Below are 15,611 nucleotides of genomic sequence, written 5' to 3'. Positions count from 1 at the left end.
TTCCTCTTTAACTACTTGCCGACTGCTCCAAGCCAATTGGCGTGAGCAGTGCGGCAGCCCCAGGACCGCTCCACGCCGATTGGTGTGAACGGCTGTCTATGGGGCTAGCAGGAGATGCGCGCACGCGTATCTCCTGATTGGGGGGCAGGAGACTGTTAGACGGCGAAACTGCCGTCTAATTACTTTGTACAGTGCTGCGATCTGCAGCAGTGCTGTGCTGGGGACAGCCGTGTGACACAGCTGTCCCCGTGGGACACAGAGAAGCGGTCCGCTGTGATAGGCTGAAGCCTATCACAGCCAATCGCAGTGATTGGCTGGCCAGGGGAGGGAGGGAGGGATAGAGGAGAAATAAAAAAAAATAGTAAATTTTATTACAACTTTCATTAAATAAATATTTACAAATAAAAAACAAACACCTGGGGGGTGATCAGACGCAGACCCCACCAACAGGAAGCTCTGTTGGTGGGGATAAAAGAAGGGGGGGAGGGGAAATCACTGTGCTGAGTTGTTCGGCCCTGCAGCTTGGCCTTAAAGCTGCAGAGGCCATTTTAGCAATAAATGTCCTGGTCACTGGGGGGGGGGGGGGGGGTCATCACCGCAAGTGGTTAAGTAATTCTGCTAGACAGAGCAGTGCCTCTTCCATAACTGCTGAAAAGCCTAGGCAGCTGGGGCACTCCAAGCTCTCTTTCGTGGAGAAGCTTAGGAGAAGACAGGAAGGTCTTTGTATGTATTGTGGGAAAAAAGGTCATTTTTCTCAGTCTTGTTCTGATAAAAAGGTACCGGAAAACTCCAGTGCCTAAGTAAAGTAAGGGGACTTCACTTGAGTGAGCAGCATTCTCCCCTTAAAATCTAAAAAGTTTTGTTGCCAGTCACTATTTTTTGGGACAAGAAGTCCTTGCATTCTCAAGCTTTCATAGATTCCGGGGCAGCTGGTAACTTCATTGATTCTGTCCTCGCTGCTGAGTTGGTTATTCCTGCCGTACCTTTGCAGAACAAGCTTTTTGTCACGGCGATAGACGACACTCCCCTGCAGACCGAGACACCCATTTCCATTACTCCTGAAGTCTCTCTGCAGGTTGCGGCTATGCATTTGGAACAAATGCAGTTTTACATACTTAGAATGCCCTCTAGTCCTTTTGTTCTTGGTTTGCCATGGTTGCAGATTCACAAACCCTGCATCGATTGGTGTTCCGGACAACTCACCAGTTGGTCACATCGTTGTCAGGGGTTGTGTTTGAAAAATATTCCTGTGAGGAAACGCAGAAAAGCCTCCGCAAGTGCTCAGAGTGAGGCGGCTGTTTCCGCGTCCAACATGGCGGTACAACGCGAAGAAACCGCTGCATGCCGCATGGGCAGAGCGGTGGAGTCCGCGTTGGATGCGGCAGATTGCGCACATAGCAATAATACTGACATTGTGGTTGGACGCGGGGAAGCCGCCACTTGCTTGGAGAGCAGTGCGGCGGCCCCCGCATCAGCGGATACATTGCAAAACATGACTGGTGTGGCTGGGACTGCTAGTCCACACAGGTTCAGAAGGACGCGTGCGCGCGCTGAGAGGCAGAGCTTATATGACATCCAGAGAAGAGTCAGCTGACCAAGCTGGTCAGCTGACATTTTTACCACCTTCCATTGGTCCAGCACTTAGGGGTGGTGCTAGAGAGCGCTATAGTATATATACTGGGTGCTGGTCCTTTCTCTGGTGTCTGGCGTTGCGATCACTACGTGGTAGCACTCAGACCTTGTCCGTTTCTGTGTTCTAGCATAGTTTCCAAAGGTGTTGATGATTAAGGAGCTCACACCTTAGCATTAGGAATATTGAACTGTATTATTTGCTATGACCTTTTGCCTGCCTGACTTTTCCTCCGAACTCTGATTCTGTACCTTGATATTTCTGAAATCCTGTTGCCACACTCTGCTCGTTCCTGGACTCTGTATTTGCCTCCTGATTCTGTACCTTGCTATTCTGATACTCCGTTGCCAAACCCTGCCTGTTCATTGGATTCCGAATCTGTCTCCTGAATCTGTACCTTATCTGTCTGTGTGTTTACGACCTGGCTTGCCCGACCTCGAGAACTAGCCTTACTGTTAGAGGCAGTTCCCAGACCTGTTAGTGACACCCTCTCACTGGTGTCACTCACGCTCTGTCCTTCCTACCTTCAGCCTAGCCCCTCCTCCGGGAGAATCTAGGCCAACGGAAGGAACATACTTCCGTGCAGTACTCCTTACTGCATCTGTACCTTCTCCTGAGGTGCAGTACTCAAAGTATTACTGTTCCACCAACACTCTCATATCTCAGGTGTCCAGAGGTTAGTAGATATATCTGATTATCGGTGATACTGCAGATCATCAATAATCGGGTATATTCTGTATTCTCTGTGATACTGCAGTTCACCGGTAATCAGACCCTCTGTGTTACACCGATCGTTACAATTCCACTTTCAAGTTTAGGGGTGAGGCCTAATGATATTCCACCACCTTATCAAGATTTCTCTGATGTTTTCTCCCCACAATCGGCTAATAAATTACCTCCACATAGACCATATGACTGCCCCATTGAATTGCTGCCGGGCACTATGCCTCCTCGGGGTCATCTTTATAATCTGACTGGTCCTGAAAAATTGGCCATGAAAGAATATATTAAGGATAATTTAGATAAGGGAATTATAAGGATGGAGGATTACGTCCTTGCATTGACTATAGGGGCCTTAACAAAATTACAGTTAAAAATTGGTACCCTCTACCTTTGATTGATAACCTTTTCACTTAGGTTTCAGGAGCTAGGATTTTTTCCAAATTGGATTTACGAGGTGCATACAACCTGATAAAAATACGCCAGGGGGACGAATGGAAGACAGCCTTTAACACACAAGATGGGCATTAATAGTGCCTTGTGATGCCTTTTGGACTTTGTAATGCCCCTGCTGTCTGCTGTCTTCCAGGATTCATGAATGATCTTTTCAGAGATGTGTTGGGTAAATTTGTTGAGATTTACTTAGACGATATTCTTATCTATTCTAGCACACTGATAGAACATCGGGATCATGTAAGATTTGTGTTACAGAAATTGAGGGAAAATTCTTTGTTCGCTAAGTTAGAAAAATGTCCGTTTGAGGTTACTTAGGTACCTTTTTTTCTTGGATACATAATTTCTGAGACAGGACTTTCTATGGATCAGAAAAAACTCTCAGCTGTAATCAGTGGCGTACCTAGGGCATTTGGCACCCGGTGCTGGGTATTAAAAGACCCCCCCCCCAAAAAAAAATGGGCGTGGCCACAACCTGCGGCGTGCTTCGCGGCAAAGATGGGCGTGGTTAAAACCGGATGAGGGCGGAGCTAACTGTAATTTAAAGTATTAGCTAGTATAGTTGCCCCAGTATAGCTAGTAGTTTCCCCCAGTATAGCTGCCCCCAGTGAAACTAGTTGCCCCCAATGAAGTTAGTATAGTTGCCCCCAGTATAGCTAGTTTAGTTGCCCCCAGTATAGTTGCCCCCAGTATAGCTGGTTTAGTTGCCCCAGTATAGCTGGTTTAGTTGCCCTAGTATAGCTAGTTTAGTTGCCCCAGTATAGCTAGTTTAGTTGCCCCCAGTATAGCTAGTTTAGTTGCCCCCAGTATAGCTAGTTTAGTTGCCCCCAGTATAGCTGCCCCCAGTATAGCTGGTATAGTTGCCCCCAGTATAGCTAGTTTAGTTGCCCCCAGTATAGCTAGTATAGTTGCCCCCAGTATAGCTGGTATAGTTGCCCCCAGTATAGCTAGTTTAGTTGCCCCCAGTATAGCTAGTTTAGTTGCCCCCCAGTATAGCTAGTTTAGTTGCCCCCAGTACAGTTGCACCCAGTATAGCTGGTATAGTTGCCCCCAGTATAGCTAGTTTAGTTGCCCCCAGTATAGCTGCCCCCAGTATAGTTGCCCCCAGTATAGCTGGTAGTTGCCCCCAGTATAGCTAGTTTAGTTGCCCCCAGTATAGCTGCCCCCAGTATAGCTAGTACAGTTCCCCCCAGTAAAGATGCCCAGGAGGGGGGGAAGCAGCGCTAGAAGAAGGGGCAGTGGGGGCAGAGGTGGGGAGGGGGGAAATATCCCCCCCTCCCTCACCTGGGACCCCTCCTTCTGCCTCTCTCTCCCCCTCCAGAATAGCTGCGACAAGTGCAGGGCGACCGGAGGCATATAGACAATTACTCACCTAATCTCCGCGTTCCCAGCGTCATGACATTACAGGTCTCCGCCTCCAATGCCGCCCACTGTGCTTCCGCTAATCAGGAAGCACAGTGGGCGGCATTGAAGACGGAGACCTGTGACGTCATGACGCTGCGCTCCACGCTTGGAACGCGGAAATCAGGTGAGTAATTGTTCATATGCCTCCGGCCGCACCGCACTTATCGCCGCTATTCTGGAGGGGGAGAGAGGCAGAAGGAGGGGTCCCAGGTGAGGGAGGGGGGGGGATATTTCCCCCCTCCCCACCGCTGCCCCCACTGCCCCTCCTTCAAGCCCTGCTTCTCCCTCCTGCTGTGCTGCTGTGGGGGGTCGTGGTGACACCCCCCTGGGTGTCTGACACCCGGTGCGCCCCGCCCCCTGCGCACTATGGTAGGGACGCCACTGGCTGTAATAGATAGCGGAGATGCCGCCGCAGCGGTGAGCGGCATGGCGGCTGTCTCCGCGCCTCAGCTGGCGGCCTCCGCCGCGCAGTTACATGGTGGAGTTTTGCCTGGTCCTTCAGTTGCACATAGACTGAGGGCTGCACGCGCCAGGATCTTTATGCAAATAGAAGGGGAGTCAGCTGATTGGCCGGTCAGCTGACTCCAGCAGTGCTCCTGATTGGTTGAGTGACTGGGGTGGCGCTGTGGAGCGCTCTCAGTATATATAGGACCTGCCTGTCAGTAGCTCCTCGTCTGCTGTTGCAAATGCTACGTGTTAGCACTCAGACCTTAGTCAGATCCCAAAGTGTGCTAGAACCAGCAGGAGCTGGGGATCCACACTTAGTCAGATTCTGTTGATAGCTAAAGTACTAATTGAATTGTATTATTTGTTATGACCTTCTGCTAGCCTTGACTACTCTTCTGCTTACTGATTCTGTGCTTCTGCCTATCTGATCCTGTTGCTGACTCAGATTTAAGCCTTCTGTCTTTGTACCGTATCTGTCTGTTTGTTGCTGAATCTGCTTGTCTGACTCTTCTGCCCTCACCAGTGAGCCTAGTCCATGGTGAGGGATTCTCTGTACAGCTTAATCACCTGCTCCTCAGGTGACCAGAGGCTGCAGTACAGTCTTAATCACCTGCTCCTCAGGTGACTAGTAAACTACGGGGAGCTGCAGTACAGTCTTGATCTCCTGCCCCTCAGGTGATCAGTATACGTTGTCTTACTGTGCACCACCCGCTCCTCGGGTGAACTGATTACTAGTTCATCTGCATCTCCAGCTTGCTGGAGTGCTGATCCCTGTGTTTTATAGAGATATCTCCCTCTACCAGCTCCTCTGGGGGAGTTGGTATCTCTATCTGTATTACTGTTGCAACAAACACCTATCTTTACATCTGGTTGTCCTGTGTCTCGCTATACTCGCATTATTGGTGATTCTGCAGATCACCACATAATCAGGTATAGTATCTGTATTATTGGTGATACTGCAGATCGCCAATAATCAGAAAATCTGTTCTTGCTGACACCAATCGTTACATCAGCAGTCTTAGATTGGCCACAGCCTAAGGGACTCAAGGCTATTCAGCGGTTCCTAGGGTTCACCAACTACTATCATCAGGAATTTCTCTACATGGTCTGCCCAGGCTGGTAAGGTTTTTTCTGAGCTGCTTTTTGTACTGCTCCTATCCTTACTCATCCAGATGTTACTTTACCGTTGTTTGTTGAGGTTGATGCCTCCGAGGTCGGAGTGGGAGCAGCTCTCTCAGTTTTCTGGTCATCCTGAATGTATGCATCCCTGAGCATTTAAAAAAAAAATTCATCAGCCGAACGCAACTATGATATAGGCAACAGAGAACTTTTGGCTGTAAAGATGGCTTTCGAGGAGTGGAGGCATTGGTTGAGGCATTGGTTGGAGGGGGCAATTCGGTTATGGTTCACACCAATCACAAAATTCTAGAGTATGGAGAAGGGGCTAAAATGCTTCATCCCAGACAGGCACGTTGGGCAATGCTCTTTTCTCGATTTAACGTTATAATTACGTATAAACCAGGTTCTAAGAATGTGAAGGCTGATGCCTTGTCTAGAAGCTTTAAAACTGAAACCATTCTACTTACTGCTCTTGAGAAAAAAAAACATTTTTTGCCTTCGAATCAAGTTCTTGCTGCGGTTCATACTACAGAATTTCCTGATGTATATGGTTCCTTACAGTCCTTTCAGTAGGAGAGTCCTCCTGGAAGTCCACCTAATGTGTACTACATTCCCTTACATCTGCGTCTTCAGATGCTTCAACTGTTTCATGAGTCCAAATTGGCAGGGCATCTGGGTGAGATTAAGACATCAGAACTTCTCGCCATGTGTGGTGGCCTTCACTCAAAAAGGACTATAAGGCTTCTGTGGCGGCCTGTGCCACTTGTGCCAGAAATAAGTCTTCTCGGATCGCTCCCCGGGGCCATCTCATGCCTTTACCCATTCCATCCAGACCTTGGTCTCATTTGTCGATGGATTTTGTGGTGGATTTACCTTCCTTTGGAGGTAAAAAGGTAATATGGGTTATAGTAGATCGTTTCAGTAAAATGGCTTATTTTGTACCTCTCACTGGGTTACCCTCTGCTAAGGAATTGGCCAAATTATTTGTGGTCCACATGTTCCGGTTACATGGGATTCCAGAAAATATTCAACAGGGGAGTCCAGTTTGTCTCTGGCTTCTGGCGTGCTTTCAGTGCCATTCTGGGAATTACCTTGTCTTATTCTTCTGGTTATTATCGAGAAACTAATGGGCAAACTGAAAGAACTAATCAATCCTTGGAACAATAACTCCGTTGTTTTGTGTCGGATTGTCAGGAATCATGGCTTGACTTTTTGCCTTTTGCTGAATTTGCTTTCAACAATCTTCCTAGTTCTTTTACAAAAATGTCTCCTTTTTGGGTTGTTTCTGGCCAGAATCCAAAATTTACTTGTTTCCCATCCTCATCCTCTTCTTTTCTAGCTTTGGAGGAATGGAGTTCTCGTGTTTAACGCATCTGGACTCAAGTGCAACAGAATTTACGGAATGCAGGATCTCGTCAAAAATTCTATGCTGACACCCGACGTTCACCTGAGTTCAAGTTTTCCCCTGGAGATCTGGTTTGGGTATCCACTCATAATTTCCCTTTGCATCAGCCTTCAGCTAAGTTGGGACCCCGGTTTATTGGGCCCTATCCTATCCATGAGAAAATTAATGATGTTGCATATCGGGTAACGTTACCCCAATCCATTAAAGGGGTCGATTCCTTTTATATCTCTCTCTTGAAACCTGCTGCTAACACAATTTAATCTTCAGTTCCCCCACCTCCTGTCGAGGTGGATGGAGAGCCTGAATATGAAGTAAAGAGAATTAGACTCAAGGAAAGTCCGTAATTCCTTACAGTACTTGGTGGATTGGAAGAGATATGGCCCTGAAGAAAGATGTTGGGTCCCAGCATGTCAGGTTCATGCTGATCAGTTGGTGCATGCTTTTCATCTTGAATATCCTGATAGACCAGGTAGACAATGTTCGGAGACCACTCCTCGGGGTGTTGCCTGGTGGAACTTCCAATCAGCTGGCTTCTGGTGGCATCGCTCCGGCAGTGGCTCAGCAGGTACGCATGCGCAGTTCGTCCTGTCGGACGCGCGCGGGGCAGAGCGGCTCTTATAGGCTTAGGAGGCAATGTCATTCTCGGGGCGGGCTTTGCTTTGCCTCTTGGGTATATTAGGCCAAGTGAGTCATTTGCTCACTGGCCTTGATACCAATCAGTTCGCTGGTTCTTGGCCCTTAGCTAGTGAGAAACTTGAGAGCTACATTTCATATATTGCGCATCAGCATATATTGTAGCATTGTAATTTTGTATTATTGTATGTTTTTGTGTACCGACCTTTGCTTGCCTCTTGACTACGAATCTGCATAGCCCCTCTGTACTACTGCCATCTGATTTCTGTGTACGACTCGGCCTGCCCTTGACTTCGCTCCTGTTCGATCCTTCCAATACGACTGACATCTGATTTATGTGTATGACTCTGCCTGATTTCTGACTACAATTTTGCCCAGCCCCTCTGTACTTTAGCCATCTGCTCACGTGAATGACCTCGGCCTGTCTTTGACTACGCTATTTCTCACTAGTACTCTGAATTGCACTTGTTACGCTTGCTCTATTCACGTATTAGCGTGATATCTACACAGCTGAGCTGCACCATTACATCAGCTCTTTCTGATAAGAAAGCGTTGGGCTGGACTGTTTCCCTGCTGTCTGCTAGCAGACTTCTGTCTTTGCAACAGCTGGTTTATAACACAGCTCACACACTCCAGAGCCCTACTATTGATCTTCACATGTAGCTATAAAGTAAATAAATAAACCGGCTGCTAATTAGTTACTTACTTCAAGTGAAAAGCAATAGCAGGGCTCTGGAGTGTGTGAGCCGTGTTATAAATCAGCTGTTGCAAAGGCAGAAGTCTGCTAGCAAAGAGCAGGGAGACAGCCAAGCCTGATACTTTATCATCAGGAAGAGCTGCTGATGTAATGATGTAGCTCATCTATGTAGGAGAGTAGAATTGCTATTAGGATCTATTTATTTTTTTAACACAAGCTCAAACAATGGTTTTAGGAAAGCAAACTTTTGTTTTCCGTAGCATTTTAGTAAAAGGGCTTTTTGGTCCAGCCCCTTACACACTCCTAGGAGTTGTGGCTCAACATGAGCTTGCTGTGTACTCTGTATCTCTGGGTGTTTCAAGTTTTAACCCATAGAGCCACATGAATTCATGCCATGCACTGATGAAGACCAACCAGTCTGAAACAGTCTGTATGCATTTTGGATTATTGTGGCTCTATATATTTAACAAGCTGACACATCATTGCATTCCAGCAGATTTGGAAGAGTGTTTAGCTTACAGGGACAACAATGGGTGATTTGCATATTTCAGCAGCGATGCACTGGGAGACATCTCTGAGCTCACTCCAACCTGAATTATTGCAAATACTTTCTGTTGTAGGAAAGCAATCTTTTGTTTTCCATAACACATATGAAGAGGACTTTTTGGTCCATTGTAGCCCCTTACACACTACCAGGAGTTTTGGTTCATCATGACCTTGCTGGGTACTTTGAAGCTCTATGGTGAAATGTATGCTGTCCATATTAAATAACTGAGGGTGGGGATGAGAAAACCATGCTTTCCATGACAAAATTATCTTTATGCATGAGAGTGCACTGTGCTGCAATGAATTATTCTGCATCAGAGGCTGCTATCAGCATAAAAGAAGAGAAACTCATAGTGTGGCCCTCATCCTCCACTGACCTCCATTAGGGATGCTCGCTGGATTCGGCGGAATTGTTAATTACGCGATTCCTGCCAGAATTAGGTCAATTCCGATTCCAGCGGTCGGAACAGAATTGCTAAACCTCTAAAACGGAATTCCGCAGAATTTTTTTTTATTTCCGCTGAATTTTCCGGAAAAGATAAAAAATCTCTCTCTCTCCTCCTCCTCCCAGAGGGAGGAGGGTATCATCTTCCAAGGAATTGTAGTATTTTAAAAGCCAGCTTACATACCATGGCTTGGAATTGAACCCAGGTCTCAGTGTGTGTAAGGTAACTGACTTAACCGCTATACCAAACAACAACACTACATGCTGAAACCAGCCTAGCATGTACCATTATGCTCAATCCAAGAGAAAAAGTAGCGTGCTTAAGGATTTGTAGCATGTCAAAAACCAACTCACCGTGGCTGGGAATTGAACCCAGGTCTCAGTGTGTGTTAGGTAACTGATTTAACCGCTATACCAACAACAACACTACAAGCCAGCCTAGCATGTACCATTGTGATATACCTAAGAGAAAAATGATCTCTCTCTCTCTCTCTCTAGGACTTGATGCCATTGAACTGAATTTTCAGCTTAAAACCATCAACGGACACCAGCAGAATTTCACAGGCATTTTCGGAATTCCACCAGATTGAAAAAGCAATTCCGTTCCGACCAAACGGAACGGAATTAGCAATTTCCGCCTAAAAATTCCAGAAAATACAATTCCGCGGAAAGCGGTGACCATCCCTACTAGAGAGAGAGAGAGATGAATCTACCTGGCTATCTGGGGTTCTCTTCGGACAACTGTTGAACACAAAAGGCAAGGCCATGCTTGGCTACAAATCCTTAAAGTGAACCTCCAGACTACAAATCGACTCAGCAGCACTGAAAAGGCCTGATGTTTCTTTAACAGTTTCACAGCATCAGAACTTTGTTTCTCTTATACAAGCCTCATTTTTAGCTGCACAGAAGAAAACTGCTTAGGCATTTTTCCCCTGATGCTATGCAAAGCATGATGGGATTTCTGATGTTGTTGTTCTCGTTCTGCTGTTTTGGTGCATTTTTTTTTTACATTTTAAATTTGACTTTTGAAGCATAGCGCGTGCAGCTGGAAGGGTTTATCAGGACACAGGACAGTTGGAACTGTGTCTCATGCTCCCTGTCACCTCCTTTCAACCAAAAATATGGCTCTCTTGGATTGAACATAATGGTACATGCTAGGCTGGCTTCAGCATGTAGTGTTGTTGCTATAGCGGTTAAGTCAGTTACCTAACACACACTGAGACCTGGGTTCAATTCCCAGCCTGGGTTCAATTACCAGCCACAGTGAGTTGGTTTTTGACAAGCTACAAATCCTTAAGCACGCTACTTTTTCTCTTGGATTGAGCATAATGATACATGCTAGGCTTGCTTCAGCATGTAGTGTTGTTGGTATAGCGGTCAAGTCAGTTACCTAACACACACTGAGACCTGGGTTCAATTCCCAGCCACGGTGAGTTGGTTTTTGACATGCTACAAATCCTTAAGCACGCTACTTTTTCTCTTGGATTGAGCATAATGGTACGTGCTAGGCTGGCTTCAGCATGTAGTGTTTTTGTTGGTATAGCGGTTAAGTCAGTTACCTAACACACACCGAGACCTGGGTTCAATTCCCAGCCATGGTATGTAAGCTTGTTTTTTAAAAACTACAATTCCCTAGAAGATGATACCCTCCTAGGAGGAGAGAGAATGAGAATATAAATATATGTTTAAAATTTCCGACGGAATCCGGAATTCTGCGGAATTTCATACAAATCTGGCGGAATTTTCATAGCGATGGAATTTAACACTGATGGAATCCGTGATTTCCAGCGGAACGGAATTTGCTGGTTCCGATCATCCCTAACCTCCATCATAGTGAGAACCTTTGGAGCATTGTAAAGAAAAAGATATGAGGGTGGGAGGCAGTTTACATTAAAACATCAGCTCTGAGACGCTATTCTGACATCCTGCAAAGAAATTCAAGCTGAAACTCTCAAAAAACTCACAAGTTCAATAGTTGCAAGAATTCTAAAGCTGCTATCAAATAAGGGGTCCTATGTAAATACATAACTTGACCTGTTAAAGGAATACTGTATGAGGCAAAGGGGAGAAAGAGTTGTACTTACCTGGGGCTTCTAATGGTCCCCAGCAGACGTCCTGTGCCCATGCTGCCACACGCCGATGTTTCAGTCTCTGCCGGCGGTTCACTTCTGAAATTTACCACTGCGCCTACATGGCCTTTTCCTCACTCCCGCTGATGTCACGGGAGCATATGCCATGCGCCTGCGCAGTACGCTCCTTGGGACATCAGCGGGAGTAAAGAGAGGCCATGGAGGTGCAGTAAGGCGCAGTGGTTTTGCGCTTTAAAGTCGCAAATTCTGGAAGTAACCGATGGCGGGGCGAGTGGCTGCGCGAGCACAAGACGTCTGGGGGGGACCATTAGAAGCCCAAGGTAAGTTCAACTCTTTTTCCCTTTTGCCCCATACAGTATTCCTTTAAGATGTTTTTGATTGAAATAGCTTTTAATCATAGTAAATATGACCTCCTAATGCTGCAAATTTAACAAATTACCATTTTCAGATCTTTACAGCCTATAAAATATTTTAAAACTCTGTTGTGCATAATCATTTGGAACAGTGCTTTTTAATTTTTTTAATTCTGTTATTATGGGGAGGTTTGTTCAGTAACATTTGAATTATGCTCTAATGGGTGCTGACTAAAAGATGATGCTGACTGCCACTATTTAGGGAAATCAGAGGGAAATATAATTTGTATAATAATTTGGAACGTGGTGTATGAGCACAAAAGTCTCTGTACATCTTTTTAATGTTCTATGTTTATATGCAGGATAAGTGCGCCCTCTGCAGCCACTGGAGAGATACGCAAAGACCGCACTTCCCTTACTTCTCTGGCCGCGACTGGCTGAAGTGACGAGACCCGGTAACGGAGCTACAGGCAGCGGAGGACATCAGCATGGGAGCGATCCAAGCTTATGGAGCTGGAGGAAGCCCCAGGTATATATACAACTTTTGTGTTTCTACAGCTCTGGTTTCCTTTAAGAAGTGTATAAATGGTCATGTTTTACACCCATAATAGGCACTGCTGGTTACCATAACAAGGAAAAATAGGACAGCTTAACAATCTTTTTGGCATGTGCTATTAATGAGCTAATTAAGCTGTAATTGATTATTTGATTGTTGTAAATCTACTGTGAGACCGAGGCTGTACATAAACAATAATTACCTCAAGGCACTTAATAATTTACGACTGGTGCTGATTAAACCAACTAATGTAGTCCATGATTCTCCCATAATTTAGCACCAAAATAGCCAGAGAAAGCCCTGCCCTTCCCTAATGTGTCCAACCCACTACCCTCTAGATTGTAAGCCTGCAAGGGCAGGGACCTCCTTCTAGTGTTTCTAATTCTGCTTTAATTTATCACATTAATGTACCAGTATTGGTGATGTTTCAGACCAAGTATCAACTATGCATGTATTTGTACTTGCATTGTTTTATGTCCTGATTGTACAGAGTTTTGAACTTTTCATGTATCTATGCTCCCTAATATTTTTTTTTTTTTACTATGTACAGTGCTATGGAACATGTTGGGACTATATAAATATAACAATAACCACAGAAGTTAGGTAACCGGTGTTTATTACAGAATGAAGGTGGCAGACTCTGTTTTATTTTCATTTTTGGTTCCATTTAAGGTATTGACTGTTATCATCTTGTTATAACACAACTGTATTTGAAACTTACGTTTGCACACACTGGGGTTATTTTCATCAGCTGGCCTCCAGGGCAGGTCATTGTATAGATCAGCACATCTTTCACAGTTTGTTCCAGCAGTGTTATGTTGGCAGACACATGTATCGTGCACCTGGTGAAACAAACATACAGTCATTAGAAGTTGTACTGGTAGAGCAATGTAAAAACGTGTAATATTTAAAAAAAAAGGGGGAGGGGGGAGAGGTTGGGGAGGACGTGAATTCAATAATAATTATTGAATTTTGTAAAATGATTTAGTTAGACCAACGCTGGACAAACTACGGCCCATGGCTGTACATCCGGCCTACCTATAGGCGGATAGTTTCCCCTCCTTCCCCTCTCCCTCCCTGCAGAGTCGTGAGTGGGTGGCAAGCGGGAAACTTAAAGAGAAACTCCAACCAAGAATTGAACTTTATCCCAATCAGTAGCTGATACCCCCTTTTACATGAGAAATAGAATGATTTTCACAAACAGACCATCAGGGGGTGCTGTGTGACTAATTTTGTGCTGAAACCCCTCCCACAAGAAGCTCTGAGTACCGCGGTACTCTGGGCAAACTGCCACAATGTAACAATGTTCACAGACAGGAAATGGCTGTTTAAAGCTGTCTGTAACAGCCAGAGCAGCTAGAAACAGCTACATAACTTGCCCACAGTAACAATGTCACCATGTAATACATGTCAGAATGTGAATCTGGGAGAAGAAAGATTTTACAATGAGCAAACACTGACTAAATCATTTATACATAATAATTGTAAAAATGAAGCACTTTTTTTTATTAAATTATTTTCACTGGAGTTCCTCTTTAAAACTCACAAGCTATGAGTTCAGATTTGTCTCCATGGCAACAGGGCATCACATGACTCGCTGCCAGGATGTGCCTGCGTATTACATGCTAGTTTCTAGGGAGTGTCTGCAACACCTCAACCAAATAACTGTGTGTGCTAAGGCTCAAAACAAGAGCAATTATATGGTAGAGGAAAAAAACCCTTAAAAAATAGCACCTCCCACAGCAAAATTTGAAAAGGTATAACACAAATCTTTATTCAACATTGGGTATATTAATAATCACAGTACTGATGATTCAATAAAGAATAAAACCATTTAAAAACCAAGCAAATATTCCAACATGATCCCTGCTGCATATGAAACAATCACTCTAAATGCAATATATTGTATAATGACACAATGCTGCTGTCAGATATAAAACCCCACAGTAGGCTCAATATTGAGCCCAACGGGGGGAAAACCCGGGTTCAGTATACAACCTAGTGTGATGCAGGACCAATAAACAACACCTGTGCATTGAAAAAAAAAAACACACACACGAATAAATATCGCATATATAAGATTATGAAATAAAGTGCACAATTGCTATCCAAGTATACAGTATTACTAGTGATAAGATGCCTAGTAAAAAAATTTAAGGCAAAGGAGCAGCCCATAGGAAAAAGAGCATAAAGTGGAGTAGTGCAAAAAATAGGAGATACTTAGCCCAGAAATGGTGAAGTCAATCTCAGCAGCACAGCAGGGAACAAGGAATCCCCTCAGAGGACAAGATCCCACTAGTTCCGCGAGAGTCACCTCGCTTTATCAAGGAGAGAGGATGCAAGTAAAGCCACCATAGCAGCCTTTAAATAGGAAAGAAAAAGGAGGGAACACCCATAATAATCACTCAACACCTGCAAATAATGCCAGGAGTGAGAGAGGGAAAGGAAACCAGCACTTTCTGTATTCGTAACCAGCTTGGAACACAAACCAGAAGTGATGTAATAGTCACAGGGTGCAGCAGCACCAATCACCAGAGAATAAGGCAGCAAGCAGTGTAGTGAGACAGGAAGGAGGAAGAGGTTCAGAGATTTCCAGGTATATCAGCTACTATGTTAATTCCTTCCATGCCACACAGCACATTTATGCAGTTATATAACATGCTTGATGACAACAATCTACACTGTAAATGAATCATTAACTAGTTATAAATACATTTTATCCAGTTTATAAGTCCAGATAGAAGTTTTGAGCAAATTGGAGTTCATTCAGTAACCAAAGTAAATTTGTTATGAATGCAAAATATTTGCATCATAGATTCCACATAGAGTTTCATCCTTATACCGTATTTTTCGGACTATAAGACGCTCCGGACTATAAGACGCACCTAGGTTTAAAGGGCAAAAACTGGGGGAAAAAAATACACTAAACCTGGGTGCATGCATGGTCCAGGAGCATCCTATGGACCTTTCCTCCCCCTAAGATGTCTGTCACATTGCCAAGCTACATTAACCCCTGCTGCCATTACAAGCTATACTAAACTACACTTCACTAACCCCTGCTGGCCCCCTCCCCCCAGCTACACTGCACTACACAACTCCTCCCCCCCTCCCCA

The 15,611-nt window shown here is 44.9% G+C and overlaps 1 protein-coding gene across 1 annotated transcript in view; it reads right to left on the bottom strand.

Moving 5' to 3' along the window:
• The window catches only part of LAMB3 (laminin subunit beta 3), a 2,309,994-nt gene that overhangs the window by 1,258,382 nt on the left and 1,036,001 nt on the right, over positions 1-15,611 (bottom strand). Inside the window, exon 9 of the mRNA XM_068269757.1 lies at positions 13,220-13,340. Within this exon, the coding sequence (XP_068125858.1) occupies positions 13,220-13,340 (121 nt within the window). The remainder of the gene's footprint in view (positions 1-13,219; positions 13,341-15,611) is intronic.

This window comes from Hyperolius riggenbachi, chromosome 2 (genome assembly GCF_040937935.1).
Source record: "Hyperolius riggenbachi isolate aHypRig1 chromosome 2, aHypRig1.pri, whole genome shotgun sequence".
Classification (NCBI taxonomy): Eukaryota; Metazoa; Chordata; class Amphibia; order Anura; family Hyperoliidae; genus Hyperolius; species Hyperolius riggenbachi.
Note: the sequence above shows the minus strand (reverse complement) of the source record. Positions and strands in the feature narration are given on the sequence as shown.